Source organism: Musa acuminata, chromosome BXJ1-10, assembly GCF_036884655.1.
Source record: "Musa acuminata AAA Group cultivar baxijiao chromosome BXJ1-10, Cavendish_Baxijiao_AAA, whole genome shotgun sequence".
NCBI classification, from domain to species: Eukaryota; Viridiplantae; Streptophyta; class Magnoliopsida; order Zingiberales; family Musaceae; genus Musa; species Musa acuminata.
In genome coordinates, this window is record NC_088336.1 from 32,943,441 (window position 1) to 32,971,227 (window position 27,787).

At 37.7% G+C, this 27,787-nt stretch overlaps 4 protein-coding genes across 7 annotated transcripts; all 4 read right to left on the bottom strand.

Moving 5' to 3' along the window:
• Positions 1 to 322: 322 nt before the first annotated feature.
• LOC135596285 (transmembrane 9 superfamily member 7-like) lies at positions 323 to 6,507 on the bottom strand. Its single transcript, XM_065088383.1, has 7 exons — positions 6,340 to 6,507; positions 4,558 to 4,722; positions 4,260 to 4,369; positions 3,950 to 4,043; positions 3,758 to 3,870; positions 1,911 to 2,058; positions 323 to 1,839 (listed from the first exon to the last, which is right to left on the bottom strand). The coding sequence occupies exons 1-7, from the start codon at positions 6,451 to 6,453 to the stop codon at positions 682 to 684; spliced, it is 1,902 nt and encodes a 633-aa protein (XP_064944455.1). The 5' UTR covers positions 6,454 to 6,507; the 3' UTR covers positions 323 to 681.
• Positions 6,508 to 8,394: 1,887 nt separating this feature from the next.
• Positions 8,395 to 16,911, bottom strand: LOC103969434 (histone deacetylase 2). Of its 2 annotated transcripts, XM_065088385.1 has the most exons (14): positions 16,706 to 16,855; positions 16,485 to 16,597; positions 16,341 to 16,396; positions 15,332 to 15,449; positions 15,189 to 15,251; positions 14,159 to 14,227; positions 13,925 to 14,091; positions 13,755 to 13,819; positions 13,618 to 13,664; positions 13,009 to 13,053; positions 12,856 to 12,906; positions 10,953 to 11,039; positions 8,803 to 8,890; positions 8,395 to 8,716 (listed from the first exon to the last, which is right to left on the bottom strand). In XM_065088385.1, the coding sequence occupies exons 1-14, from the start codon at positions 16,815 to 16,817 to the stop codon at positions 8,616 to 8,618; spliced, it is 1,182 nt and encodes a 393-aa protein (XP_064944457.1). In that variant the 5' UTR covers positions 16,818 to 16,855; the 3' UTR covers positions 8,395 to 8,615. The 2 variants fall into 2 exon arrangements, with proteins under 2 accessions (XP_064944457.1, XP_064944458.1); XM_065088386.1 differs by lacking the exon at positions 15,332 to 15,449 and having other exon boundaries at positions 16,706 to 16,911.
• A 2,452-nt stretch (positions 16,912 to 19,363) lies between these two features.
• LOC135596286 (uncharacterized) lies at positions 19,364 to 21,410 on the bottom strand. Of its 2 annotated transcripts, none has more exons than XM_065088388.1 (2): positions 20,947 to 21,409; positions 19,364 to 19,805 (listed from the first exon to the last, which is right to left on the bottom strand). In XM_065088388.1, the coding sequence occupies exons 1-2, from the start codon at positions 21,287 to 21,289 to the stop codon at positions 19,762 to 19,764; spliced, it is 387 nt and encodes a 128-aa protein (XP_064944460.1). In that variant the 5' UTR covers positions 21,290 to 21,409; the 3' UTR covers positions 19,364 to 19,761. The 2 variants fall into 2 exon arrangements, with proteins under 2 accessions (XP_064944460.1, XP_064944459.1); XM_065088387.1 differs by lacking the exon at positions 19,364 to 19,805 and adding an exon at positions 20,068 to 20,140 and having other exon boundaries at positions 20,947 to 21,410.
• A 1,670-nt stretch (positions 21,411 to 23,080) lies between these two features.
• Positions 23,081 to 27,539, bottom strand: LOC135580999 (nucleosome assembly protein 1;2-like). 2 transcript variants are annotated; one of them, XM_065088390.1, is made up of 12 exons: positions 27,373 to 27,539; positions 27,214 to 27,257; positions 27,005 to 27,100; positions 25,223 to 25,315; positions 24,951 to 25,041; positions 24,802 to 24,863; positions 24,536 to 24,720; positions 24,267 to 24,444; positions 24,135 to 24,178; positions 23,662 to 23,857; positions 23,538 to 23,555; positions 23,081 to 23,433 (listed from the first exon to the last, which is right to left on the bottom strand). In XM_065088390.1, the coding sequence occupies exons 1-12, from the start codon at positions 27,416 to 27,418 to the stop codon at positions 23,383 to 23,385; spliced, it is 1,104 nt and encodes a 367-aa protein (XP_064944462.1). In that variant the 5' UTR covers positions 27,419 to 27,539; the 3' UTR covers positions 23,081 to 23,382. The 2 variants fall into 2 exon arrangements, with proteins under 2 accessions (XP_064944462.1, XP_064944461.1); XM_065088389.1 differs by having other exon boundaries at positions 27,367 to 27,539.
• Positions 27,540 to 27,787: the final 248 nt, after the last annotated feature.

A 27,787-nucleotide genomic window follows, 5' to 3' on the forward strand; every position in this document is an offset into this window, starting at 1 on the left:
AGATATTCACTAAGCAAAATGGGGCATGATACATACATCAACCTATTCGAGATGGGTAAACAGATTGACTACTCTTATCAGCTTTAGGATTACCAAGCACAATCACAAAATAAAATTGCTGATGTTAACATGACTAGGAACATTCTTACTCACAATGTTGACTAGGAACATTCCTGGTTCCACGAAAGTCTGGATAACACTAAAAAAAGATAAGAGATGCATTCCTTACCACAAAATGCAAGAATGTGTATGATGACAGATACACTACAAGAAAACCTGAGCTGATATCACAATAAAGTACATGACGACAAGGATAATCAAATAACAACAAACAAATCTGAATTGGTCCTCCTGACTATTTGCAAAAATATCCTTGATCATAGGATGATTGCCTCAACAGTGTTTAATCCATTAAATAAAGTTACAATCTGGAGGAAAATGACAATACAAGAAAAAAAAAAAAGAGTTCAAATACAACAGAAACTGGAACAGAAGACACGAGTCCTACCATGTAATATTTGCCTCGAGTATATATGACCTGAAAGTGTTGCAGGAAAGCTCTTCATGTTAAGCCCCATTTATCCTTCACTGTACCTCAGCACTTTCCAACTTCTGAATGCATACTGATTAAAGCTCTTGTTCACCACACCCCGACCAAAGTTATTATTTGCCACATCCTGATCAGTCTATTTTCACAGAAGAATATATCTTGCGGACAAACCAGAAACAAGCATAGAATCCGATTGTGCCAGTCAACACGAAAAATGCATAAGATACAATTAACATATAACCAAAGTAAAGAATTCCTGAAACCACTTTGGTTATCTCCAGCTTCGTGAAGAAATAAAATGTGGAATATGCAAAGAGGTAGAGAGCAGAAGAACCTGCAGTCAGATATGCTCTCCACCACCAGTGATAGTCTTCACTGCATAGCTGGAAGTAGCAAAGCACAATTGTAATTTCAGCGCAGGTTATGATGAGAATGATGAAGACTATGAAGAGGAAACCGAAGATGTAATAGAATTGGTTCAGCCATATTGACGTCAGGATGAAGAAGAGTTCAATAAAAACAGCACCAAATGGTAGTATCCCACCAATTAGTACAGAAAATGCAGGCTGCATATACCAAGCCTGCTCAGGTATCTGCCTGGGAATCTTGTTGGTCTTGACTGGATCCTCAAGAGCTGGCCTTTTGTAGCCAATATAGCTACCAACAAAAACCAGGGGCACAGATATGCCAAACCATAGTAACACCAAAGCGAACATGGTGCCAAATGGAATCGCACCAGATGATTTCTCCTCCCAGATAAGAGCATTCAGGACAAAGAAAATGGCAAACACAATACCAGGAAAGATAAAGGCAGTTTTCAAGGTGATCCTCTTCCATTCAGAGCCTTTGAACATTTTATAGAGACGGGCTGAAGAATATCCAGCAAATAGGCCCATGAAAACCCACAGGAGAACCATTGCGCTCATCAGACCCCCACGGTTGGAGGGGGAGAGAAAACCTAATAATGCAAATATCATCGTGACCAAGGTCATCCCAAAGAACTGAACACCAGTTCCTACGTAAACACAAAGAAGCCCGGAGTTGATTGGAGGTCTAAAGACATCACCATGGACTAACTTCCATCCTGTTTCTTCCTGTGCTTCCTCCTGAGTCTCAAGTTGATTATAATTAGCTATATCTCTGTAGAGGGTCCTCAACATAATCATGGCTACCATGCCAGACAGAAACAGAACTATCATCAAAGAGTTGATGATAGAAAACCAGTGAATTTGATCATCATTCATGAGAAGGTAAGTGTCCCATCGTGATGCCCATTTGATTTCGCTGGGCTGCAGTAAACAAATTCAGATGTAAGAAGCACATACCAAAATAATGTGAGTTCAAGAAAGAAAGTACACACCTGGAAGGTAACGTCATATGAGAAGACAACATATGCGTCAGCAGCTACTTCTTGGGGAGTATTGCTACCAGGGGTTATTTTAATGTCTGCACTGCACGTAGTAACTTTAGGGTTCTTCTCATCCCAGTCACTGTACTCATGTTTCACGCTGTTTGCAAAAGTGAGAGAAGTGTAAATAAGTTACAGTCTGAATACAGCATGCAAGCAACAATAATCAGCTAGAGAGAGCCAATTTGGTAGTTTCTTATTCAAAGGATAATGGATATTGAAAGCATCGCTATGGCCTAGGCTAAACATTCTTAAACATTTAAACTTTTGATATTCAAGCTTTCAAAATACTGTTCTCGAGTGCTTGAAATTAGTTAAAGAGATATAGATATGATAAAAGACTGTGACAAAGATTCAGTTAGACTAGAAAATGTACATATAACACATAAAGATGCTGGTAAGAGCAACAAGATAGAAAACCTATTTTGAAACAATAATTAGCCTAATATAAATATATTATTCTTTTATTACTACTGATAACAACATTGCTTTTCTTCTGTCATTACAATATCCTCATCATCCAAGACCACATGGAAAAAATTACAGAAGTAATAACTAACTAACAGTCGACAAAGGACCATCGTGTACAAAAATATACATTGATTGTTTTGTATGGCACTATAGTGAAGGATATCAATCATGAATATCCATTGTGCGATTCCATCCATATGTAATTAGCAATTTCAATATGTGAAATGCAACTTTTATGGTTGTCTAAAAACTTCATCCCCATTTGAGATCTAAATTTTTCTGTTAGATTTGATCAAGAAACAACACATGCACTAAGTAGGTGGTCAAAATCATCAACTTGGCATACTGCAAAGACAATGCTAATGGCATCTAACAGAGTAATCAATCCAATTTCTAAACACATAATTTTCATAAACTTGATTAATCAAGCTACTGCTTTTTTATTATGAGATTTTTCCACTGCACTTTGCTAATGGCATTGAAACAAAAAAAACCTCTGCCTGTCATACCTACTACAACTACTTGGATCAATATTAAAGTGCTATTGTCTAACATGAACTTGGAGAGGATAGGGGAAAAATAACTAATTTTAAAGAGGCTTATAGAATACAGCATGTGAAGGCAACAGATGTATATGAATGGACAAGCATTTGGATGATTCATTCAACTAGGTAACTTAAGAGGTAAAAACTTAAGAGATTCTTCCTCTTGACTCATCATAATAATGCAAGCAGGACTGCTATGCCACAGCCATTAGGCACCAGAAAATAAAGTACCCCAAACAACAGTTGTCATTTCAAATGGAACTTTCAAATATAAGGCTCATCAAAGATCGACCGTTATTACTGGGAATGACAAAGGATATGAGGAACTATGAAGCTGGATTAATTTGAGAGAGAAAGATACAACAAGAAGTACATGCAAGTGACTGAAAGACCATCACAATCAATCAGAAAACGAAGTTACTGCTGAAACTAAACATGACAGTCATGTAAACTCCAAATTCAGAAGCTTAGATATAAATCTTTCAGCTTCCCTCTTTACCATGCATTGTTGGAAATCAAAATAACATGTATTTGGATGGTTCCTGTTTCTTTCATCTCTAATTATATCACATAACAATTCAACACAGCTTCTGCATCAGTTATCACTTGCTGATACTTGACAGAAGACAAATAGTTCTGAGATACATAAAACTACTTTCCACAGTAGAATTAACTATACGATAAAGTTGTATCCTATGGCTAGCAACTACCTAAGTCAACATATGCTAGACATTCCTAAAAAAGAAAACTAAAGGGCTATGAAGCTGCATGAAATATTAGTACCTGCTTGGGATCACCTCAAAACCAACAATACGAGCATCCTCAGATTCCGGATCTTTGTGATACATTACTTTGAAACTGAGGTGGTTACTAATGTAATATTTATCATCTTTGCTCTGATGACAGAAACTGGAATGTTAACTATGTAATAAACAAGCTATGGACTTCTGCTGCTAAATGAAAGAAGTAACTTACTTTATACCCAACACGGAAACCATGTTCATAGCTTAAAGCTTGACTTCCATCTCTTCTTTGCCTGGGAACTGCAACTGGAAGATTATCCAGGATCCTATGAAGTAAACAACAAGTTTCAGGACAATATGCCATCAGAGAAGCAATCAAGCAAATCATGTATATTATAACCCATAATTAAAAACCTGTCAGTTGCAGTCAGCATAACAATTACTAGGCCAAAGGTGCTACATACAAGGTAGTTATAGGACTGAAAGAAATGCAAGACAGAGCAGCACCTTATGTGTAGAATAAACACAAACTGATAACTCACATGTTCACATGGTATTCATCATCAATCTTCTCCTTAAAGTTCTTGGCAGCCTCTGAGCTAAGCTTTGTTCGACAAACTACTTTGCAGCTTTCATCCCTTCTCATTTTAAACTGAGGATCAAATCAGGCACCAAATGAAAAAAAAAAAAGATATTAAACAGGTCAAGATTAAGTTTCTTTCTATTTAGTTTCTTGTCATCGTCAGGTATCAAGCTCTAAGAATACGTGAAAATCCAACTATGGCGAGTTATAAATCATTAGTTGTTCATCCAACTGCTGAATGGACAGTGAGTACTCACAGCATAAACAGAATTTTCAATGCGATCACCACGAAGGACCTCCCCCAAATTCTCAGCATTGTTCATTATCTTGGAAGGCTTACAGTAATCCAAGAAATAGTAATCATATGGAAGTTGGGTCTTTGTGGAAGAAAGTTTGTTCACTTTGACTTGAAGTTCATCATCCTGCCAAAAAAGGAGAATAACAAACGGTAACATTTTATCAAACCTGGTAGCCAATCAACCATAAGATTTTAGCACATTGTAAATATTAGACGATTCTACAAGTAACCAAGGCCAGAAGCATAAATGAATAGAAGAGACACAGAGAAAAGAGGCACAAGTTAATAGGATCTTGAACACAATAAAGTGAAAAGATATTTACCAAATAACAAATTTTCTGATACCTGCAAAAACTAATAGGCTATGACTCGATTGATAAAGCATCGTGTATTTAAAACCAACAGTTCAGCGTTAGCTTATGACATTAAAATATTTAAATAAACAATCTGGATTAATATACCACTGTACAATGGTACTATCTTTCCATCTTTTCTTCATCAAGAAGATAAGTTTTCAAGTACTTCATTTCCAACAATAATGTCTATAGCTCATACTGGGAAGGCCTTTCGTAAATTAAATTGGAGCAAACCAGCTACACCAAACTGGACTCTCAAAACAGAAAACAGATCTCAACAAACTGCGCCATTCAGCTGTTAAATGAAAGTACCGAGCCTCTTATTTGAGACACATTAATGCAAAGAACAACATCCATTTTGTTATCCCACGATACCAATCACCTCTGAGGGTACTTTTCCTATTTGGTTCTCAATAGCACAAATTGTTGTCCCACTAATCCTGAATAAAATGTGGATGTACGACTACTATATGATGCTCAAATTGACCTAACTTGATTCCAGATGCACCTTGACCTTATGTTACAATTATAAAGTAAAACCAACTCAAAAGAGACTCCAATGACAACGTTGAGCTCATTAAGGGGGAAAAAAAGCAACAAATGTATTGTAGAACTGTTAAAAACGCAACTTAAACCTAATACAGGCACAGATTGACTCAATCTGAACTCCTTTCTCTGAATCGGTTCAATCAGCCATCAAGATCTCAAGGCATTAGACAAAATACATTCTAACAAAACTTTTTGAAAGACATAGGACGCACCAAATCTAAGCTTTCTTCAACTTATCATCGTGAAGCTGAAACCTTTAGTTGTGGTTCGAAATGGAAATGGATAAACTTATACCCGTGCAATTTAATATCTCCATGTTTTAAAAACTTATTTTATTATTGCCAAATCATCAGATGACAAGCACTACATTTCAGAACTTTCAAGTTACATTCCAAACATGTAAATACTACAATAATATATGTCGAGACAATCGTGATTTCTGTACTAACAAGCATGAATTAATTGGCTGTTTGAAGCCACATTTGGAACGAGAGAAGGAACAACAAGGAGAGAAGAAGTTATTCCGATGGAGAAATGGTATTCGGATCTGATCTCTACAGCTCTTGGTTAGATGAAACCCCAATCGATATCCCACAGTAACCACAATCGAGATTTTAAATTGATAAATTTATTAAGACTAGATGGGCCATCAGTAACGACGTCAAGCGATAAAGTTCCACTCCCGAAATCCAATTTCAAGGGGATCCAAGGAGAGAAGCTCAGATCCGATTAAAACAAGAACAAAAACACGGTACAAACCCAGATCTAGCGAAGTGAACTAAACATCTTAAACCCTGTCAAGATCAGCAACTGGATCAAAGGTCAACAGAAATCACCTTGTGGAAATCGCGAGGAGCGACTCCCGGGAGGTAGAAGCCGCGGGCGAAGGGCAGAAGGAGGAGGCACGAAAGAAGGAGAACCGCGGCGAGCCCAACGTCCGCCTTCGCCATTGCGAGAGAGAGAGAGAGAGAGAGAGCGAGACAGGCCTCGAGATGTTATAGAGGCGACCGAAGCGAGGAAGGGAAATAAATACGCCCAAATATCGACGAGAAGAAAACCGTAATTTTATTTTTCTTCCTCGAATTAAATTAACTTGAATTCGAACGACGTGGATGCTTCGAAAGAAACCCAAAGTTTCACCCTTGCCTATAATAGAGGCCGGGTTTCGCACACTACGGGACCCACAGACACACGCCTTGTGGGTAACTAGAAACACTGGCGTCTTGGTCTCTTTTCTTACTCTGCGATCGCCGGTCTATTTGGGTTGGTCGCGTCGGTGAAGGCGGCGCTAATTGGTTGAGATCTTGAGGCAGAGTTTAAACTTAATTACGAAGATAAGCTTAGATATTAAACATTTTAAATTAGATTAGATGATATGTAAATTTTAGTAATATTAAAAGAAATAGTAATAAGTAAAACTTGTAGATATATTAAATGGATAACTCAACATGATAAAGATAAATTGAAGGACTAAAATGTTTATATGGTGACAAGTGTCCTTTTAAGATTCGACCGAGTGAGATGGCTGGGAAAATAAAGTCGTCTGCTTTGCCAGTGTTAATTATCGATTTTACTCCTTCAGCTGATGGATTAGAGAAGAGGCGTAGGTGGTAGAATACGACGGTGTGACGGAAGCGAATGGCAAGTTCATCATTTAATTCACTTCGTTTAAGCACCACGTGTTACCTAACAATGCTTCCGGTGCACCGTTGATTTCTGGAGCACCTTCCTTGTCCACCGTGTAAGACACGTACAGTCAAAATTAGCCTTCCACCTTACATCAGTCGCCTTTTGTATACGATTGATTGGTCAGGAAAGATATAAAAACCTGCTGATATTATTATTATTATTATTATTATTATTGAAAAAAAAGATTGAGATGATATAAAAGGTTCTTCTGCATTGAATATACAATTCAGAGTTTGGTACCATTGATGTGACCACTCCTACAAAAAAAAATGCAGTTCAAGCTCAAATGCAAGAAAGGAACTTATATCGAAGACTATTATATTTCCTTCGTCGACAACGAAATTCACATTTATTCATCTGAATTTAAATATAACATGTATATATTTAGATCCCTACAAAACCCAATATAACATGAATTTAAATATAACATTTATTCACATTTCTTTTCCATGCATAACTCTAAACACAGAATTTTCTACGTAAATAATTTTTAAATTCCAACTAGCAATTTATAAACATGACTAGTGATTATTAACTTAGTATTTTAAAAATCTAAAAAATATATATTAAGATTATAAAGCCAAATAGTCTATTTGCAAACTTTGCAAGGGTAGATGTGAGTGTCTGTTCTCCAGCCTCGGTATTATATGACCAGAAGTTAATATATTGAGAAAAAAATCTACGTTCTAAAAACCTGAACGAGCCAACTTTATCAAAGTGAATGATACACCACAATGGTTCAAAGTCAACACTAACAAGGATTAGCAATATATTCAAATATTACAATGCATCAACGTCACAGGCACATAGAACTGATAAGTTTTCTCTGCAGTCATTTACCATTGGAAAGACCCACATTAAAGTTCATAACAAGATGTCAGATCAAAAATATATACCGGATAATCATATTTTAGGACTAGCAAAAGTTAGGTATAAATGCGAAAAGACCAGATCATCAGATGAGAGACTGAATAAAGATACAAATCAAGTTAAGCAGCAGAAAAGAAAAGCAACAAGTGCAGTCGTACAGGAACACAGGAATCTGAAACAATAGAATTAAGTTGAAGCAAATGCAACTGTATATGAACACAAATCAGAAACAATCTTCATCATAGAGTACATTTAAGTTTTCCAACCAGTATCACGTGATCATCTCATACAGCACAAGGGCTCATGGTTTATTCGCTGAGAAGAAATAAGACTGGATCAAAAGACTTTTTTCAACAATAACATTCAAGATGAAGAATGGTCCTGGTAAATTCTACATTTTTAATCTGAACAAACGTCATATCATCAGAATCAAGCATACAGGATGTACATATATTAACATTAAAATATATATACAAAATACATGTTTTTAATCTACGTGTTTGATCATTGTAGCATAGCTTTCATCTTGTACGTTTTGGGTAAACATCAAGCTTTACTTTCTACCCAGAGGACTGTCCAATGCTATCAAGTTTTTCTTGGAAAGATTTATAATTGAATCTGCTATTACTCGAGCACTAGACTTCATATAGCCACCTGAAACAACATTGAGTTAATATAAGGATAAATTATCATATTTGTCATTGAACAGAACAAAGTACAAGAAACTGTATCCAAATCACCTGAAGTAAGCATCAGAAGTGGTATATTTCTTTCTCTAGCAAATCTGAAAACCTTCTCATCTCTAGTCATCACTCCATCAGGACTGATCTGCATAAGTGCATAACAATATCTGCTTCAGAAACATTTTCCATTGTCCATGACTACCTCCTTTCCGGGCTAATTATAGATTACCCCGTGTAGTTCGACCTCTTTAGTATCTTGGTTCCTAAACTTGAAAATTTTATGTTGGAATCCTATAGTTATGAAAGTAAAACATTTAAACTCATTACCCTAATGTCGGTTTTACCAACGGAAGATACAGCACGTGAAGGAATGACACAAAAATGATAGGCAAAAAGATAGTTTTAACATCTCAATTCTGTTTTCTTTTGTTATATCATAATTAAAACTTCTTAATCGATTGTTGTGGTGGTGGCGGACGATGGGGCCACTGCGCCACGGACAAGGCAGCTCGCTCTCGACATCAGTAGGGACTGAGCCCCGAGGTCCTTGAGATGTTTCCCACATTGGTCTACTCTAAGGTTAAGGGGCTGAAGGTGGGGAAAGGGTCGCTCAAGTGTGTGGTGTGCTTCAATGAGTTTGAGGACAATGAGAAGCTCCGCTTCCTCCCTCATTGCAGCCACGTCTTCCACTTGGATTGCATTGACGCTTGGCTCGCCTCCCACGTAACTTGCCCCGTCTACTGCACCAACCTCGCCGAGCAAGCTGCCGATAATAGCCTCGATTTGCTACCTGTAGCCACTCCTATTATAGACGTGGCGGGTCTTCAGCCCAAAACCGCTACCCTGCCACAAGATCATGTTGTCATTGTCGTGGACCCACAACGGTGGCGACGGAAGAGGTGGAAGGAGGCAGCTACAGAATTGACGCAGATTGGAAGCCAAAGGAGAGTGGCTCGATCGCGATCCGGGCAATGATTGACGAAGCTCCCATGGTCTCATTCAACCAGACATTCCAAGGTCCGACCAGTGGAGGATGTCGATCGGTACACCCTCTACTTGTCGCTCTCCCTCCTCTTCCTCCTCCGGCACCGCTATGCATCTGCGTCGACACCACCCGGACCTCGGAATGTCCAATTGAATGAGACCACGGGAGCTTTGCCAGACGCCGCTCAAATCGCGATCGAGTTGCCTGCCTTCGGCTTCCAATCCACGCCAATTCCGTAGTTGCCTCCTTCCATTCCTCGGTCGCCGCCACTATGGGCCCACGACGATGGCAACATGATCCTGTGGCAGGGCAACAGTTTCAAGCTGAAGGCCCGTTGCACGGGTGGCTACGGTTAGTAGGTTGAGGTTGTCATCAACGGCTTGCTCGGTGAGGTTGAAGCGATAGACGGGGCAAGTTACATGGGAGGCGAGCCAGACATCAATACAATCTAAGTGGAAGACGTGGCTGCAACAAGGGGAGAGGCAAAGCTCCTCATCGACCTCAAACTCGTTGAGACACATTGCACACTCAAGCGCCCCCTTTCCCACCTTTAGCCCCTTAACCTTAGAGTACACCTGCGTATGAAACGTCTCAAGGAACTCGAGGCTCAGCCCCTACTGTCACCGAGAGCGGGCTGCACCACCAGCAGCACGACGACACCACTGTCCGCCACCACCACAACAATTTTCTAAGTTTTAATCAAGGTATAACAAAAGAAAACATAATTGGGACGTTAAAATTATCTTTTTGTCCATCGTTTTTGTACAATTCCTGCACGTGCTATCACGTGTAGTATCTTTCATCGGTAAAACCGATGACGTTAAGGTAAATGACGTTAAATGTTTTACTTTCATAATTGTAGGGATTCCAACGTAAATTTTTTAAGTCCGGAAACCGGGATGCTAAAGAGGTTTAACTACAAGGGGTAATATGAAATTAGCCCCTTCTTTCCTCTTCCCTTCTTTTGTTGTATTTGCGATTTTTTGGTTCATCTTTCTATTTTCTAAAGCACAACACTCTCAAAAATTGCTTTTTAATCCTCCTCTATCCTCTTGAACTGTAAACTTCCCCCAAAATGACAACTCAGCAGCATCTCTAAAGCATATCCTTCACCAAACTTGGATCAAGATTTACATGTTCCGAATAAAAAGAGAACTAAAAAGGAATTCTGCAAGTTCCGTCTGTACCAGATCATCACACAAATAGACAGACCATATAGTACCTTCAATCTGCCCAAAGGATCTCCGTCTAGGATATCAGTGCCAGCATTATATACCACCAACTCAGGATTGAAGTTATTTCTTGCAACCTACATGAATATTATGTTTAAGAAACCTGAAATGAAACATGAGATTCCAGAATTTGTTTTGCTTAACTACTGTTGGAAGAAGAATGTCAACATACTTTAAAATAAGTAGCATTTTGATACTATGCAGCTACAGAAGTTTAAATTAATGATTCTGGCAGTCTGACATTGATAGCATTGATATGGTTACTTGAGAAAAACGCTGCATGAGTAGCATTTGTTACATGCCATATAACCATGAAGTAATGTACCATCAGTGCAATCTTAAATGTTTCTTAAAATTTAAGATCAATTCATTTAGCCCAACTTAAATTTGTGCCAATGACATTTTCAACCTACATTGTTACGATTGATGAATATAATTTAGTCCATCAACTTAAATTTGTGACAATGACATCCTCAACCTAAGTTGTTACAATCAAAGTCCTATCCTCAATTGAGATACAGAATATTTCATGGCATCTGACATGTAGGAACAATCAGATTGTGGTGCAAGTGACAAAAATGTCCAATGTGTGAAGCTAGTCAGCCATTATACAAACTAGCATAGACAATCAACTTGTGCCAGATGATTTGACAACTGATATATTTCAGTCACTTCACATCAAATATTTTGACCATATAAACATTCACCCCAAACTGACTATACTTAGTATCAAAATTTTGCTCAAATAGTTCCTGACAGCAACCGGCCATGAACATCAATTGCAACGATTTTAGAAAAAGTTGATGATACAATCAATGGTTAGCAACAAATTTGAAATTAACATTTAAATAGTTCATCCATCTTGGTTTATGAAACCAGTTTCGCCATATCTTGAATGAATAGATACATCTCCTTATACAGAAGCTTTGTGAAGATCTCACAAGCAAGTTCCTAATTCCCATCCAAAATTTTTCATGCCTTCTTTAAAGTTCAATATTTTAGGCTCTTTTATATGACCATATTGATCCCAGGATTGGTTTACCATTTATGAAACATTACAGTTGTAGCTGCAAGTAAGATACCATGCCATGCCCTAACAGCCATCTCAATAGATTTGTGCAAAAGAACAATACCAAAGGACTCCTGTACTCGGTCAACATAAATCAATAACTATGCATGCAGAAGAGGCATATACCACCATATCACTCAAGTTGACCAGCAAATTTTTGATCAATTAACACTTCATGCAATTAATCTACCTTTACTCTTTTGTCATTCCATTTACACAATGAGCTTGTGAACAAATTTATGTCCAAGGAAGCCAAAGGTCACATTTTGAATGGAAAGTTATTGTTCTAGAAGATGGATGGTCAAAAAATAAAAGCTAGCAAGAGAAAAAATAAATTGGAACTAGGAAAAATAATTTTACTTATGAAGAAAGTTTCTGACCTATCATAACTAACTAATAGGTAGGACAAATATGTACTTGCTTCGAGGTTTATAGGGATCAATTAATATATAGATATGAAAGATTTGAGCAATTAACAAAGAAACACCATGATATTGATGACAAATATACAAAAACACTTACAGAAAATAATAGAAAAACAAGTCCACCTGCACTTTGTTTTTTATGTTTACCAATCCACTATTGGGAAGAAGAGTCATCCACAAGGTCTCTTCTTACATGAATCCATAAAGAATGACCAATTAAAGGGAAGTACCCGATATAGCCAGACTAGATTCCAGATGGTAAGAACAGAGTGACATGCGTCATGAGATGCAGTTGTATACACATGTAATACATGCTTGCGATTCTTTTAGGAACAACAGCAGATAGTGAAGGACACATTTAATAAAAATGATGGGAAGAAAGACAGTTGTAGGTTTTACCTCAAGCGCTTCATCCAGCTTATCTAGATATTCCTTTGTTTTGGTCCCACTCTACATACAAACAAAAGGACAAATATATTCAGGAATACTGAGAAGCAAAATGACAGTTTGTAGTGACTATGGAAAGCATCCAAGAAAACCTTCATAACTTACTGCTAACTCAACTTTCTGATCAATGTATCTCTTAGCCTCAAAGTCCTGTCAATGAACCAGATGGCTATAAATGGAAGATGTGGGCAGAAGCCCTAACATGTTTCTAATAAAGACATTATAGGTAATAGACATAGTAGGTAACGGGCACTACATAATTGCCAAGAAAATTAGCCAATTAAAAATACCATGGTAATCATTAGGCTGTTCCATTACTTATTTTTCTGCTTTTCACGAGTGTGTGGTGGTGGTAGGCAGGGAGATGCCACCAGAATCCAGAATATGACATGCTGGTAAAATTAGAGGGCAAAAATAAGATTTAAATGAAAGAAACAAAAAGAATCCCTCGATAGATTTCATAGACTCCCAAGTCTTTATATCCATGGAAATCTTCAAATTGGAAAGTTGAACAAATGCAGACCTACAAATGTATCTTGCATGAGAACCAGACCACTGGCTGAAAACCACATGTAGGCCAACTGATCAACGTGTCAGATGTGTATTTGTCCTCAAATCCAAGGATAATAGTTGATCATGCAGTTAAAATACAATAAAGAAGAAATTGCAAAATGCTAAAAACTTGATATGTGTATTGTAAACAGTAAAACTCACAAAAGGATATATTCCAGCATTGTACATGTCCAGAATATAAACCCTTCCTGTAAGCAGAGAGAAAGTTAGCATTACTTATGGAAGGAAACAACAAAAATTGTCAGTGAAAAGCATGCACAATGGATGAGACAGCAAACTGTCATTAGAGAAGTCTATTTCATGGCCGTTCCCTTGGTGAGCATCAAGATCAATTATCATTACTCTGCATAGGTTCAAAAAAATTTAAAATATTCACCTTTTAGTTCTTTGCAGAAGTAGGTATTTGCAAGAGGGACTATATTAACAGTCTGAGAAACAAGTTCCCTACCTTGAAATATTCAAAAGAACAAAAGCAAACTGAATACAAAGTGAAATGTCAGCATACGCGCAAAATCCACCTCCATTTTCTGCTGAACAATGATGGAAACCACCACCAATATTGATGGCCCACCCTCGCTCTTTTGCAAGTTTAGCTGCCAGTATGGAACCTCCCACCTGAAAAATTGAAGATGAAAACCTCCCCCCTTTTGCATGTTGATGCAGTGAACAAGTGAACACTAACCTGCTTGCGAAATGGGTAAAGCACTTTATTCTGTACAAGGCAATTGGGAAGCAAAGAAACAGGAGGGACCTAGGATGACAAAATAATTAGAATATAGACATTGATCAAACCCCTAGCATGTGTTTATGAAAAATCCTCTTCTAAAAAGATATTGTCAGAGAAAGGAACAAAGATGTCTAATAGGATGCTCTCGAATATTTTGGGTGGTACTTGCTTAAGTATTTTTGAAGAAATATGAACAACATAGGTTGTTACATAATCACATAATATAGATTGCACAACAAGATCAATCGAAACAATATTCTCAAAAGAGATAAACAAAATAATGGTACAAGAACCATGCAACTAAAATAGTTAAAGATAAAAACACTTCATGCTTCAATATGTTCTAAACAAAAAATTTATGAAATAGCCACTGATAGATTCACATTAGTAACAATTTCAACTAACATACCGACTGGTATCCACTGGTCTGACCAAGGACTGATACTTGACCAGGTAGCTTGTTACCAATAATTATTCAGTTTCTTATATTTTCAATGATACTGGATGATACAGGTTGGTATGTCATCCAGGATACACCATAATGGTCCGATAATTCATTAAAGAAGTATCAACTGATATTTAAAACCTTGTGAGAAACTATTAAGATGTTACATCCACTCAAAATATCCATTTAATTACTTTTCAACATCCAATTTCTGCCCATATAAGGCTCATTACAAGAGTCGATAAAGATCCACAAAGTATGTACTTTATGCAAAGCCGAATGCACCATGCAGGTAATAAAGTGAATAAAAAATAATGATTTATAGAATGATTTGAAAAACATCCTAAATCATGAAACTACCTAGTCAAAGTTCTGGTTCTATGGCTCCCAATAAAAAATATTTGTGTTCACATTATCTTGTACAGAGTTTAAATTATTTATGCCTGAAATATATGTGTGTCTGTGTGTGTGTGCGTGTGTGCATGTGCACGTGTGTATATGCATATGTATATATATTTAAAGAGGATGAAGAAGCATTACCTCAATAATAGTGGCAACATTTAAGCTGCTTTTGAGACTGCTCAAGTATGATTCTGAATGCACCTGATTGCAAAACATGTTATGTCAGGTACTAAATGATGGCACAACTAAATTTATATCTCATGCACGGCAGCACTTCTTACCACCAGTAAGTCATCTTTTGAGGCTTCTAGTGGTTCTACTGTTTGTTTCTTGTCTAAGAAACCTTCCTTAATTAAGAATTGGCAAATACGGCCCCACTTGGATGAATCAAATGGATGCCTGCATGACATAAATTAAGTTGATGATGATTCAAAAATGCCATCTATAATTTTTTTTTCTTTTTTTCTTGGAGAATACGAACCTCTCCATGGAGGACAAGAGGGTTCATTTTGTTCCACTCACATGTTAAAGACCCACATGACAATCTTGTAGTAGAATAAGTTGTTCCCAGTCAAGAACTAAAGCATCATTTCCCCATTCTTTAAGTGAGATGCGACAACAGGCCTTCAAGATGTGCCATCAATGTAACTTTTAAGCAGAGTAGAATAACCTTTTCTATCTCCTTCAATTTTCAGACTTCTTTAGCACATTAATGATCATGGCCATGAATATGTATGGTGTTCATTGTTCTTTAACCCAGTGTGAATATTTAAATATAGATTTACAAAATTCTATAGATATCACTTTCTTCAACCTGCAATAACCAAAGTTTCCACATGCCTATAAATCCTCTCTTTTTTTGTATACAATCAATCTGATTATAATATCATAATGATAGGTAGAAATTCGTGGAATTTTGATGTTCCGTATAGAACTCCCAAAGTGATAGAAATTTTCCAGAGTGCTTTATCTTCCCATTCGAAACTATTGCAAAATTGAATTTCTACACAAAATACTCTTCGTTTGTCTATCTTATTTCCACCTTACACTCCTAGGTTGGGTATGGAGCTGAAAATTTCTATTATGCACCCGATAGACGTAACTTGGAACCTGACGGCTGAAGTTGATAGCCTCTTGAAACCTCAATTCCCATAAATTGGTGATACCCCTTACTCCCAAAAAAGATCAAACCCTAATTAACATGACACAGAAATGCGATCGCAGAAAAAGATGGAACAAACAAGAAAACATCAAATAACTAATAGAACAAGAAAATCAGGACTTGCTTACAGTTTCTCGATTCCAAAAAACGCGATGTCGTAGGATGACGAGTAGATCACAGGCACCTAAGATCCGTTCCAGTTCTCGTCACATAAATCGGAGATGAAAGATAGAAGAGTAGCGAAGAGAAGAGAGGGACCGAAGGACGGCGACCTTGGAGGGCAGAACGTCGAAGTAGAGATTGCTGGAGAGGATCCGATCCCTGCGGATGGCATCCGCGGGTCCCGTCGGGGCGGCTTCTGGGGAGAAGGAGAAGGCTGCCATGGCTGATGCGGGAGTAAACGACCGGACGAACCAAAGCGGTGAGAGAGAGATAGAAGGGGGGGGGGGGGGGGGTTTGGGGTGTGGGAGGAGGAGGTTTCTAGTGGTCTTACCGGAGAATATTTGTATACGATGGCTGGAAGTAGCAATGACGCGAAGTGACTCGAAGGCGAGACAGCGACGAGACGTGGCCAGTGCCGATACAGGCGCGCCGCTCGCTGCCATCGTACGCGTGCTTCAACGGGTAGAGGCATAACGATCTCTCGGCGGATGCTGCGTTCACTTGTCTGAGTTCGGACCACATTGCGGGTCGGATTCTTTTGATATCCGACCCACTTCAACGCGGTAAATTGATTTCGAATTCAAGTTGAATTTTTAGTACTCAAGAAGTTTGTTGGGTTTGGATTGAGTGAAATTTATGAATATTTTATCCATTATTTATCATATATTGATCAATCATATTCAAGCCAAAGTGGATGGAGTGAAGTTCTCATATATGGATATAATCATTTTAAATTCTATTTAATTTTTTTTATTTAGATTTGAAAGGTTTCAAGAGTAGCAGCAAATATTCAAGCCAAATTCAAATAACTAAATAATTAATTGGATTCGGATTTGAGCCAAACAGCTATATGTAATGCCATGATAAGAATACAATTTATATTATCCAGATGAAAATATTAAAATAAATATATAATTAAAAAGATAAAAAATTATTTATAAATAATTAAGTATCATTTTAATAAAATATAAAATAAGAAAAAAAATATTTAAAATAGTACGAACATCTATTTAAGAGAAAAATATAAAATGATTAATATTCATGATAAAAAACAATAAAAAAATATTTAAAATATTAATACAAATTATAAATAAAAATTTAAAATTTACATATCTTAATGATAATAAAAGATCCATATAATCAATACAAAATAATTAGAATTTATAGCTCTTTATTCTTGTTGTTGTTGTTAGATTTAACCAGACAACACCTACAAGTACTTATTTGAGTTATTGTAGAAGGGTCATCACAATCTACAAGCAAAATCTTCAAAATCACCAAAAACTAATTTGGCCAAATACAATTTTGAAGTATGATGTCTTAATTAACATGCAAATAGTTGCAGCTACGTATATAAAAAGTAAATGCAATAATAATAAAAGGGATAGGCAAGGAAAAAAAGAGGCCTTGGAAGAATCAATCTAAACAACTTTTGGTCTCAATTATCTCAAAAGTATGCACAATGGCATGGTTTAAGACAGCTGAATCAAATGTTCATAATCCTGCAAATCTCATATCAAGCTGCATATAATTTTGTAAGACATGCTGATAATTTCATTAACCCTCATTTGTCTCTAGATTCTCCATAACCAACTTTAATTTCATTTTCCTAGTGCTGGTTGACCTCTAAGAAGCTAAATAGGAGAAAATTCTCAAATGGATTACCATAAGAAACTAATAAAATCTCAGCATTCTTTTTGGTTTTAAGATTGCTTGTCACCTCTTTAGCATTTACTCTTTAAACTTAAAAATTTTAAAATTTATAATAGAATCCATGTAGTTATAGTTACGAAAGTAAATCATCTAACTCCATTTCCTGTAACATCATTGATCTTTTCATCGAAAGCACGAAAACGATAAGCAAAAAGATAATTTCAACATCCAGTTATGTTTCCAATTGTGGCGGACGACGACGTCGTTGAAGGGCCGTGGGTGGCTATTGTGGATGAGCGACGACAAAAAATGAGACAAAGGGAGAGGAGGAAGAGAACAACACAAATGTTGATACTCTTCATCTATGTTAACGCCGCTTAGTAATTCCATCGATGCCAACGCAGATACAAACTAACGAAAGAACCGCTCGACATCTGCATCAACACCGACACAGATGTAAAGTGTCGCTCAACATTTGCATTAACGCTTAGCATCTGCATCAGCATCGACACAGATGCAAAGCGACGCTGACACAATTGCCAAGCGATGCTAATGCAGATGTTGAAGCGGCCTTTTCGTTGCTCTACATCTACAAAGGCACCAACGCAGTTGTCAAGCGACGCCCAAAGTGTCGACATCTACATCGTCCTTTTCCTCCTCATCCACAACAGTCATCTGCAGCCCTTAGCGACGCCACCATCCGCCACCACCAAAAACGTAACTATAAGGTTGAAATTACCTTTTTACCTATTGTTTTCATGCTTTCGTCAATAAAATCAACAGTGTTAGAATAAATGAAACTAGATGCTTCACTTTTATAATTATATGGATTTCAATGTAAATTTTTAAAGCTTAGGAACGGAAATACTAAAGAGGTCTAACCGCAAGGGATAATCTGTAATTAATCCTCTTAGAAGAAGTCTAAATTTGGCATGTTCTATGGACTAACAACTTTGATGCCACAAAGTCATCTTGCAGCCTAAATATTGACATAGAAGCAGACTTTGATTCTAAAACTCAGATTCCCTAATTGATAAACATTTGTTCTAGAACTGAGATACTTCACATCAAAAAATAATGAGGATGGCTTATATTTATGAACCTAGTTGCTTAGTACAATTAGTTAACCTTAAGCATTTGCAGTCATGTCATTAGATCCATTCAAATGAGTTTTTCAAAAGAAAACACAACACTTGGAGTTATTTCGACTCTTACAATATAAATGCAGGTAGGTTTAGCCAGGAATGGTCAAACTTAAAATTTTCAGTAAAAAAATTTACAAAAGAAATCATATGCATTGTTCATTTAGGACAGCACTAGTAAAATAGATTCAAAATTACTGAAAAAGCATCCAACTTGGTTTTGAAGAATGTTATTGCAAATATTGTTATATGCAAAAGAAATTAATACACTTCTAATTCATTAAGGAAATGGAGGTCCTCACAGCTTGAAGCAGTAAGATATGCAACAACAAAACTAGCCCAAAGCAAGGACATAAATGTTTCTACAGCAGAACAGAAGACAAAGATATATTTGACCAGATATCATAAACGCCTGGGAGTTAGAGAGGCTACCAGCCATTATTAACAACTGATTTTTCAAGTTGGTTCTACAAGGATTTTTCAGAACATATCTCCCCAGCTTTTCTCCATGTGTAATCTGTCTCTCAGTTTTATCTCTTCGGATCTGTCTAACAAGGAAAACTTTGCCATCTCCTCAAAACCATAAACACAACTAAGCAATAGATATCGATTCTTTTCCTGCATCCACCCCTACACCTGTAACCCATACAGATGGACGAAAACTGTAAGTCAATGATTTGCATGATGCGCTGTTATTGTTAAGGTCTAGTTCCATGCTTCCTCAAAAGAAGTATTTTCATAAAACAGACCATGCTGTTAAAGCTAGCCCACCATCATATCCGTTATTTTGACAAGGAAAGATCTTTCAATGAACATTCTTATACTACTATTGCACTGACTTGGATTAGAAGACATCCAATTCAAGTACCCACCTGCCATATGATGCATCCATTGCAAGTTGAAATGAAGTGGAATTCTTTATCAAGACCAAAAGGGGGAAAAAAAAGAAACATCACACACAACTTCACTCCCTAAACAAAAAAGGGTATCATCAGACTCATGTTTTTCACAAGGCATCAGCATACTTTACAAGGTTGCTACTGCAATATAAGTTGATACATTAATACAACTTTTACCAGAAAAACAACAACATAGGTTATTTGGTACTTAGCGCAAGAATTCCATTGTATCTTCACCAAAGTATTAATGCCGTCTAAAACACACTTCACACTCCAAGATCAACAGGCTGTCACTCATATGAACTTGAAAATGACCTAAACGTGCCATTTTGTTTCTACATCAGAAGTGAAATCTCTCTTCAAATGATGGCCAGGTCATGTACACTCTATATGATGGTCGACTTCCAAGAATTAAGTGCCGAGGTGACCGCACAAACTTTGTCAATTCCAAAGTTAAGCATTGTTATATTAAATATCATTATTAAGTAAATGATATGCATGCTTCAAAGTTGAAGATATTGATGTTGACCAGAAATATCAAGGTCTCCATGAGGTTATCAACCAAGAATTCTTTACAGAATTGACTAAAATGGATTTTTTATGTGGATTAATTGGCAAGTGGACTATAGCATGTCATGGCTTGGATGGCCTATTTATCTAAACATGTTTCATATAACGAGAAATTTAGATATATGGGGACAACACTATCATCGTGATCAAGGGATCATCTTCAGTGTGATGGATCAAATATATGATAGAACATCTAATCCTACGATTCGTAACTCAGTAGTGGGAAACAAATCAAATTAAAAAGCGTCAACATATGTAAAACCCTTGGGAAAGAGAAAAAAGAAACGGGCGAGATGAGCATCGGGTACCTTGAGGATCCACCGCCGACGGAAGGACAGCAGAGTTGGAGGGCGGTTCCTCCTCGCCGTAGATGGCGCGGAGTCGGGAAAGGGGGATGAATGGTTGCTTTGGGGAGGAGGTCTGGTCGGCGGCGGCGGCGAGGGCGAAGAGGTCCTGGCGACAGGACCACATGGAGGAGTACAGGGAGGAGATGTCGGCGCGGAGGGAAGACTTTTCGGCCTCGAGGGCATCGATCTCCCGCTCTTGCACGGAGGATCGGACGGCCAAGGTCACAAAGGTGCCGAGCAGCAGGCCGGTCACCACGTTCTCTTTCTTCTTTGCCACCGACAGCAGCCACCGCAACGCTTCCATCCTGCAACGTCTCTGCTCTCTGGGTCGCTCGATGTGGCCGCCGCTGCCCCTCCGTCTCCTCCGGTTTCTTATGGTTTAGTTTCCGCAGCGGCAGCAGCAGGCCTTCGGGCTCTGTGCCCCTGCTGCTGTGGCCCAACAGCGGAAGGGTTATTTAGACCTCTTAACCGTCTAAAAAATTTTCTAATTAAAAAAATTTATATTAAAATAGCTATAATTATAAAAATAAAAATAAAAATAAAAATAAAAAATTTAATCTCGTTTATCATAGCGTTATCGATTTTATCATACTGCTAGTGACAGCATATATAGAAATAATAGATAAAAAAATAATTTTAATATCTCAGTTATATTTTTTTTATTCTTAATAGTGATAGTGGATAGTGGCATCGCTAGAGTCATAAGTGGCTGTTGTGGTTGTTATCGACGAGAATGATGATGAGTGGAATTCTGAAGGTGGAGTTGAGGGACTTCTATAGTTTCTTACGGGAATGAGGGGGAGGATGAGGAGGAAGATAAGAAAGAGCGACGACAAAAGATTAGGCAAAGGCAGAGAAGGCGAAAGAAACGCAAATGTCAATGCGCTTCATTTACATCGATGTCGCTTGGCATATATGTCAACACCGACACAAATGCAAAATGCATGAAAGAAAATGAAAGATGTGAGACCGAGGAAGGAGGGAAGAAAGGGGAGAAGGAGGAAGAGGAGAGAGAGCAACAAGAGGTGAGGCATGAGAGAGTTGAAGAAAAGGATGACACAAATATCGATGCTTTGCATCTTCATCTGCGTTGCCGTCAATGTAGATATCGAGCGACTCTTTTGTCACTCTACATCTACGTTAACACCGACGAAGATGTTGAGCGGGCTGACGCAAATGTAAAGTGTCAGCATTTGCATCATTTTTTTCCTCCTCTCCCTTTGCCTCACTTATGCTATCGCTCTTTCTCCTCTTCCTCCCTTAGCAAAAATCCCTAACACCACCTCGAAGACTCCACCCAACTCATTTCTAAAGATATCCCCATATTATTCTCACCGACCACTACATTGTTTTGGTTGATCATAATCATAATAGTCACTCATGACCCAACGACATCGTTGTCCACCACTACTACTAACAAAAAAGAAAATATAACTGAAACATTGAAATTATATATTTACCAATCGTTTTTATGTTATCATATGTTATCGCATCTTCGATCGACAAAACCATAAATATGATTAATTATTTTATTTTCATAATCATAGGTATTTCTTTTAAGTTTAGAGATTGGGATATTAAAAAAAGTCTAATTATGAACTTAAATCACAAATGTCAAATAATGTTGACCGATATGTCTAATCGATGTTTACTTTCTCTCCTATTACCGTATGATTAGAGGTGACGATTTTATATTGAACCCGTATAAGCAGGTCTCGGAGCTTTGGGCGGCTGCTGGTGAGGCCCGATAGCGGAACGCACCAAACTCAAAGCGTGGATATCAAATAATGTTGACCCATATATCCACTAACCAATGTTTACTTCCTCTCCGATTACATTATGACTAGAGGTGACAATGACCATATTACCACTGTATCATCAAATCCGACCCCATTCGATCTAATCTAACCAAATCTGATCACTTTTGACCGAGAAAGTTCGAATTTTAATTTTCAGAAACTGCATCATCAAAACATATCAGAACATAATGAAATTATTAATCCGACCAAAATCCGAGACATTGCCAAATCATCTAATTGCACAGACATGATCAATTACCTGCTTCAAGAAAATAGCAATATTACCACATCTGGGCTTAGACAAAACATAATTTTCCTCATCAAAAAATGCAAGCATACACACCCCCTGGTCCATAGACATCGAACTACAGAAACAATATGTCATGTTGGGACAATACCATACAATAAAGAACACAAAACTTCATTCCGCCACCCTGATTCTCAAAGACATCAGGGTATAAGAACTGACCATTCCGAGGACTCCACGCAGCTTCTCACTTTAAGAAAGATAAAAAAAATGGCAGGAAGTAAACCAGATCATTCATTCCAACAACTCCACCACTACACCGCAGAAAATGCTCCATCCATTGTAAACATGTTACTGTTGTTTGCACTCAGCTGGTCGTTGGGCTTGATCCCCTCCACTCTTCTGCATATCCACAGACCATAAATAAATTTGAGTATTAATCAAGCTAAAGCACCTTCTAATGAAGGTTAACATCAATATTAAAATGGGACAAGTCAATGCTGCACCTTCTGCCCTGTTGCCGACTGTTTGGAGGACAGAGAAAAGAAAGACACTTGTCAGTTTCAATTATTCCCAAAGTAAAAAACTTGTAGACAACAAACAATTTCTCGAGGAGATTGTGAGATATACCTTCTTCTTGGTCTTAGTTTGGTCTTCTTCATCCTCATCCTCGTCCTCATCATCCTCATCATCATCCTCTTCCTCTTCCTCTTCCTCTTCTTCATCATCCTCATCTTCATCCTCTATTTCAAGTTCATCACCTTCGACAGCCTCCCCCGTGAACCATGAAACTGCATGAGGGATTATCTTGTCTTTAATTGTGGACCTGCAAGTCAACAATCACCGTAAATCAATTTGGTACCAGCCATAACTGGACAACAGATTTGTAAAAAGGATAATCCAAAATTACTGATGCAGGCCAAGCATTATAAGAAGTCGTAAACAAATAAGGAACAAATGGATATTGCTCAAGTTATTCCTAAATAACCCTGAAACCATTGCTTTCTTGAATAATCAACAATGCTCGCTTAAGCTGTTTATCTATATTTATCACAAGGCAAAGGTCCAGTAGACAGACAAAGCGAACAAAAGAAAGGCCTTACCCAATATCATAATCCACTTCCATCTGACCCTGCAATTCCTCAGCCTGTCAAAAGAATGATAATGAAATTAGATGCGCTTTTACCCAATTGGCTTTTTTTCTCTGGCAAATTTTTCTGGTGATCATAACTTACAGTCTCTTCATCAATATCTGCATCATCATCAGGTACTTGTGGAGGCTTGAAAAAGTTAAAAAAGCTCTCACAGTCCTCCGTTTTTGTAATGGGCTTGGCATTTTTTGAACCCTTCTTGGGCTTCTTTTTTAGGATCTTCTGAGTCAAGCACTTCCCTGGATACCACTCAATCTCCGTCCTACATCGAAAGCCAACAATTTGTTAAAAATCACTTGTAACCAGTCTTGATATGATATGTGAATATCACCAACGTAGAAAAACAATTTTACCCAATTGCTTTCTCTAAGATTGGTTCATCCTCATCAATCATGTGGTATGTTTTTGTCAGAACAGCATTCTTGAAAAAAGGATTAGGATTGAAGAAAAACTCAAGTTTAAAACCCTTAGGATCCTCAATTCTGCACCACTTTATATCCTTTAGATACTTAAGAGCTTCTTCATCACGTTCTTGAATCTAGATGAACCAAAAAATAATGTACCTGTCAACATCATAAAGAAAACAAAGCAATAGGATAGTCATTTAAAAGTTGGATACCTCCTCAGTTAGCACTTCATTTGCTTTCATAGCAGCGAGCCAAAAGCCAGGCACGCCTTTTTCTGTGGCAAAGATGTATACAATAAGCATAAAAAAATACAAACGAACTAGAAAAAACAACATTCAACATCGTCAGTAAGATAAAAGACCTTCACTAGCTTTATCCTCAGAACCGGTTTCCTCTGGAGATTCATCTTTGATACCTTCAACTTCGACTACACCATTTACAATCTCATATCTCTGTTTAGTCCATATGGAGAAAGTGTCACAGGAATGGCCAAGACTAACAACATTTTGCAGTAGACTTCGTAAAAGAACCACAAGATTGAACAATGGTGGAAAAAGCATTTAAGCATTGGTCCTAGGAGCTTATATCTGGAATTAGCAAATCATACAAAATCAATAGATGCTGAAAGGATACCTTTGTATATAATGGCTCATAAAGCTTCTGGTATTTAGCTTCAAGTGCAGCCCTCTCCTCAAAAAATTTTGCCTCAAGCTCATCATGTTGGCTCTACAAAAAAAGAGTTATTACATCAGGCATATCTGTACACCATAATGCTCTTAGCATCAACTGGAAAAAGCCACAGCCAATCAAAATCTGGCAGGAATTTGATCAATCCTAATGGTCTCAACAAGTTTTGTTTGATACTAAGCCAACCCCAGCTGACTTCATTCACTAAAAAAAATATACAGCAATTTGATAAATGTTTAAAGCAATTTTAAGTCCTACAGCCAGGACCTGATCCTTATCCAGCAAAATGTTAATATCAGCTTGCACCAGAAAAACTTAAATACTGAAGTATATCACACAAATAATGCAGGAAATACAGGAACCAAGTTCTACAAAATGAAAATTAGATACAGGAAAAGTTACTTGAAAATGACATATAGGTGGACTAATATACTGATTAGATCAAGGTATAGATACACAAGGTCAACAAGTTGCTTTGCATCTAAACTGGCAAACACATTCAATACAATAAAACAACAGTAAGTATTGAGAGTCAAGCATATACCTCTTCAATTTTGATATTTTAAAGGAAGCAACACTATGTTATGGCAACTTTATATTCACAAAAAAAAATCATAATATTGACCAAATACCACTTAGTGACAAATAATCAGCAGAAGATAAAGTTTATAATCTGAACGAGTCATGTACGGAAATGGAAATCCTTGTATACATGGAACATGAGGAAAAGAGTCAACAATAGTGCAGTGCAACTAAGAAACATAGTTCACAACATTACCCAATTTAGATACAACAACTTGCACATTTAATTATTACCGAAGACTGATACACTTTTGGATAAGTTCTCAGCCTTAAAGACCGATCTGATGTTGACTGAAATGACTTTGACAATAAGATGGCTAGAATAATCAAACTTGACCAGAGTTGGCCAATCTTAGAATATACTAGCTGGTTTAACAGTCCATAAGAAGGGGAAACAAAAAAAAAAGGAGGGGATGAGCAAGAGAGTCAAGTTCAGTCATGCAACTAAGATGGAAGCCGAGATGGAAGACAGGAAACATGCAATTAAGATATGAAAAAGAATATGAGATGATATTACAGGTACATTCGCTATTTGCGGCAATTGTTGCCATTAGTTGTCTTGCACAATTTGTTGCAATATTTGTTGTCTATCATCATGTAGAACAGAAAGGAGAGAATGTAGGAAGAGAAATAAAAATAAAAATATATCACCTTCTGGAGGATAAAAGGATGCTTTCTCAAAGAATGATAATGTCAGAGAAGGCATAATCAATTCAAAAGTGGGATATCTATGAAAAAAAAGCGTATGTGGAGTATAAAAAATCAGGAAATAGGACAAGAAAATCCATCAAACAAGCCTCCATGCCCTCGAAAGGATAATAAATTTGCCTCTCGCTGAGCAATGCTGGGGTATCAATGGCCCTAATTATCAAAGACGAAACAGAACATATAAGCATGACCTATCATGTCCACTTTATTTAGCGCGTCAGGATTTTTTTCGGTGACATATATCTTGAAGAAGGAAATAGGCATTCGAATATGTAACGAAAATTAATACAGAGAAGAGGATGTAAAGAATTATAATTCCCGACAAGAACCAACCAAGTTTTAAAATAAGATGTACACAGAAGAACAACATAAAACGCAAGAAAGCATTCGATTCGTCAAGATAAAACGAAGAACAAGGGGTACAATAACAAGGCACACCTGGACCTCTCTCAACACCTCGACGCGCTTCCTGACCGCCGGGCTGAGCGTCTCCAAGACATCCGTATGCTTCCCTGCCAGACTCTGGAGCTTGTTCTGTGGCACAACAGATCACCCATGAAAACAAGTCAAGCAAAAAACAAAAGGGAGACCCCTCAAGGGAATTCTTCCACGAAGGCAAACACACAGAGGAAGGCCCATAATGGCACCTTCAAAGCATCGACAAGACCAGCTCGATCCTCCGCACTCAGAGCTGCACATAGATAACGCGCCGGCGCAAGACTCAATCAGAAACAGAAGAACACAAATAGAGCGAAAGACACCGAGCGGAAGTAAGATGGGTTTGGGGGCAAAGGGGGGACCGGAACCGAGATCGGCGAGGTTGAGGCTGTCCTGTTGCTTATCGCTGCTCATTGTCGCCCTCCGCTGCCGCCGCCTCCGCCTCTTCTTCTCCTCCTCCTCCTCCTTAATGGAAATGAGAAGCGAGCTGCGTGGAAAACCCTAGGGCGGGGGTTAAGTGGCGCACAGCGAATCGAGAGGAATGAGTCGATGCGGTGCGGTGGATATTTATAGGGTCGATTTTACACGGCCCTTCCAATCTAATCAATCGAGCGAATACTTTCTCCACAAGATCGTCGTTGCCCTATTTCCTACACGCTTTTTTATTGCCGTATCAGTAAGGACCTCGTGGATCCCACACCAATAAAAATCCGGTATATCTGCTAGGTAGATAGACTGAGCAACTATATATTTATGGGCTTAATTTTTAGAATTCCTTTATTA

Bases quoted from the DNA above. Each gene is read 5' to 3' on its own strand.
- LOC135596286 (XM_065088387.1), bottom strand. From the start codon at position 21,289: ATGGAAGCGTTGCGGTGGCTGCTGTCGGTGGCAAAGAAGAAAGAGAAC. The intron at 20,141-20,946 runs GTACCCGATGCT...TTTTTTGTTTAG, and splicing joins GTCGGCGGTGGATCCTCAAG to GGAGTGAAGTTGTGTGTGAT.
- LOC103969434 (XM_065088385.1), bottom strand. From the start codon at position 16,817: ATGGCAGCGAGCGGCGCGCCTGTATCGGCACTGGCCACGTCTCGTCGC. The intron at 16,598-16,705 runs GTAAGACCACTA...CTCCCGCATCAG, and splicing joins TCGTATACAAATATTCTCCG to CCATGGCAGCCTTCTCCTTC. The intron at 14,228-15,188 runs GTAATGCTTCTT...TTGTCATCCTAG, and splicing joins ATGTTGCCACTATTATTGAG to GTCCCTCCTGTTTCTTTGCT.
- LOC135596285 (XM_065088383.1), bottom strand. From the start codon at position 6,453: ATGGCGAAGGCGGACGTTGGGCTCGCCGCGGTTCTCCTTCTTTCGTGC. The intron at 4,723-6,339 runs GTGATTTCTGTT...CTTTTTTGGCAG, and splicing joins CTCCTCGCGATTTCCACAAG to GATGATGAACTTCAAGTCAA. The intron at 4,370-4,557 runs GTGAGTACTCAC...TTTGATCCTCAG, and splicing joins TTGAAAATTCTGTTTATGCT to TTTAAAATGAGAAGGGATGA.
- LOC135580999 (XM_065088389.1), bottom strand. From the start codon at position 27,418: ATGAGCAGCGATAAGCAACAGGACAGCCTCAACCTCGCCGATCTCGGT. The intron at 27,101-27,213 runs GTGCCATTATGG...GTTGTGCCACAG, and splicing joins GTCTTGTCGATGCTTTGAAG to AACAAGCTCCAGAGTCTGGC. The intron at 24,179-24,266 runs GTAAGTTATGAT...TTCTTTTGACAG, and splicing joins CAGATATTGATGAAGAGACT to GCTGAGGAATTGCAGGGTCA.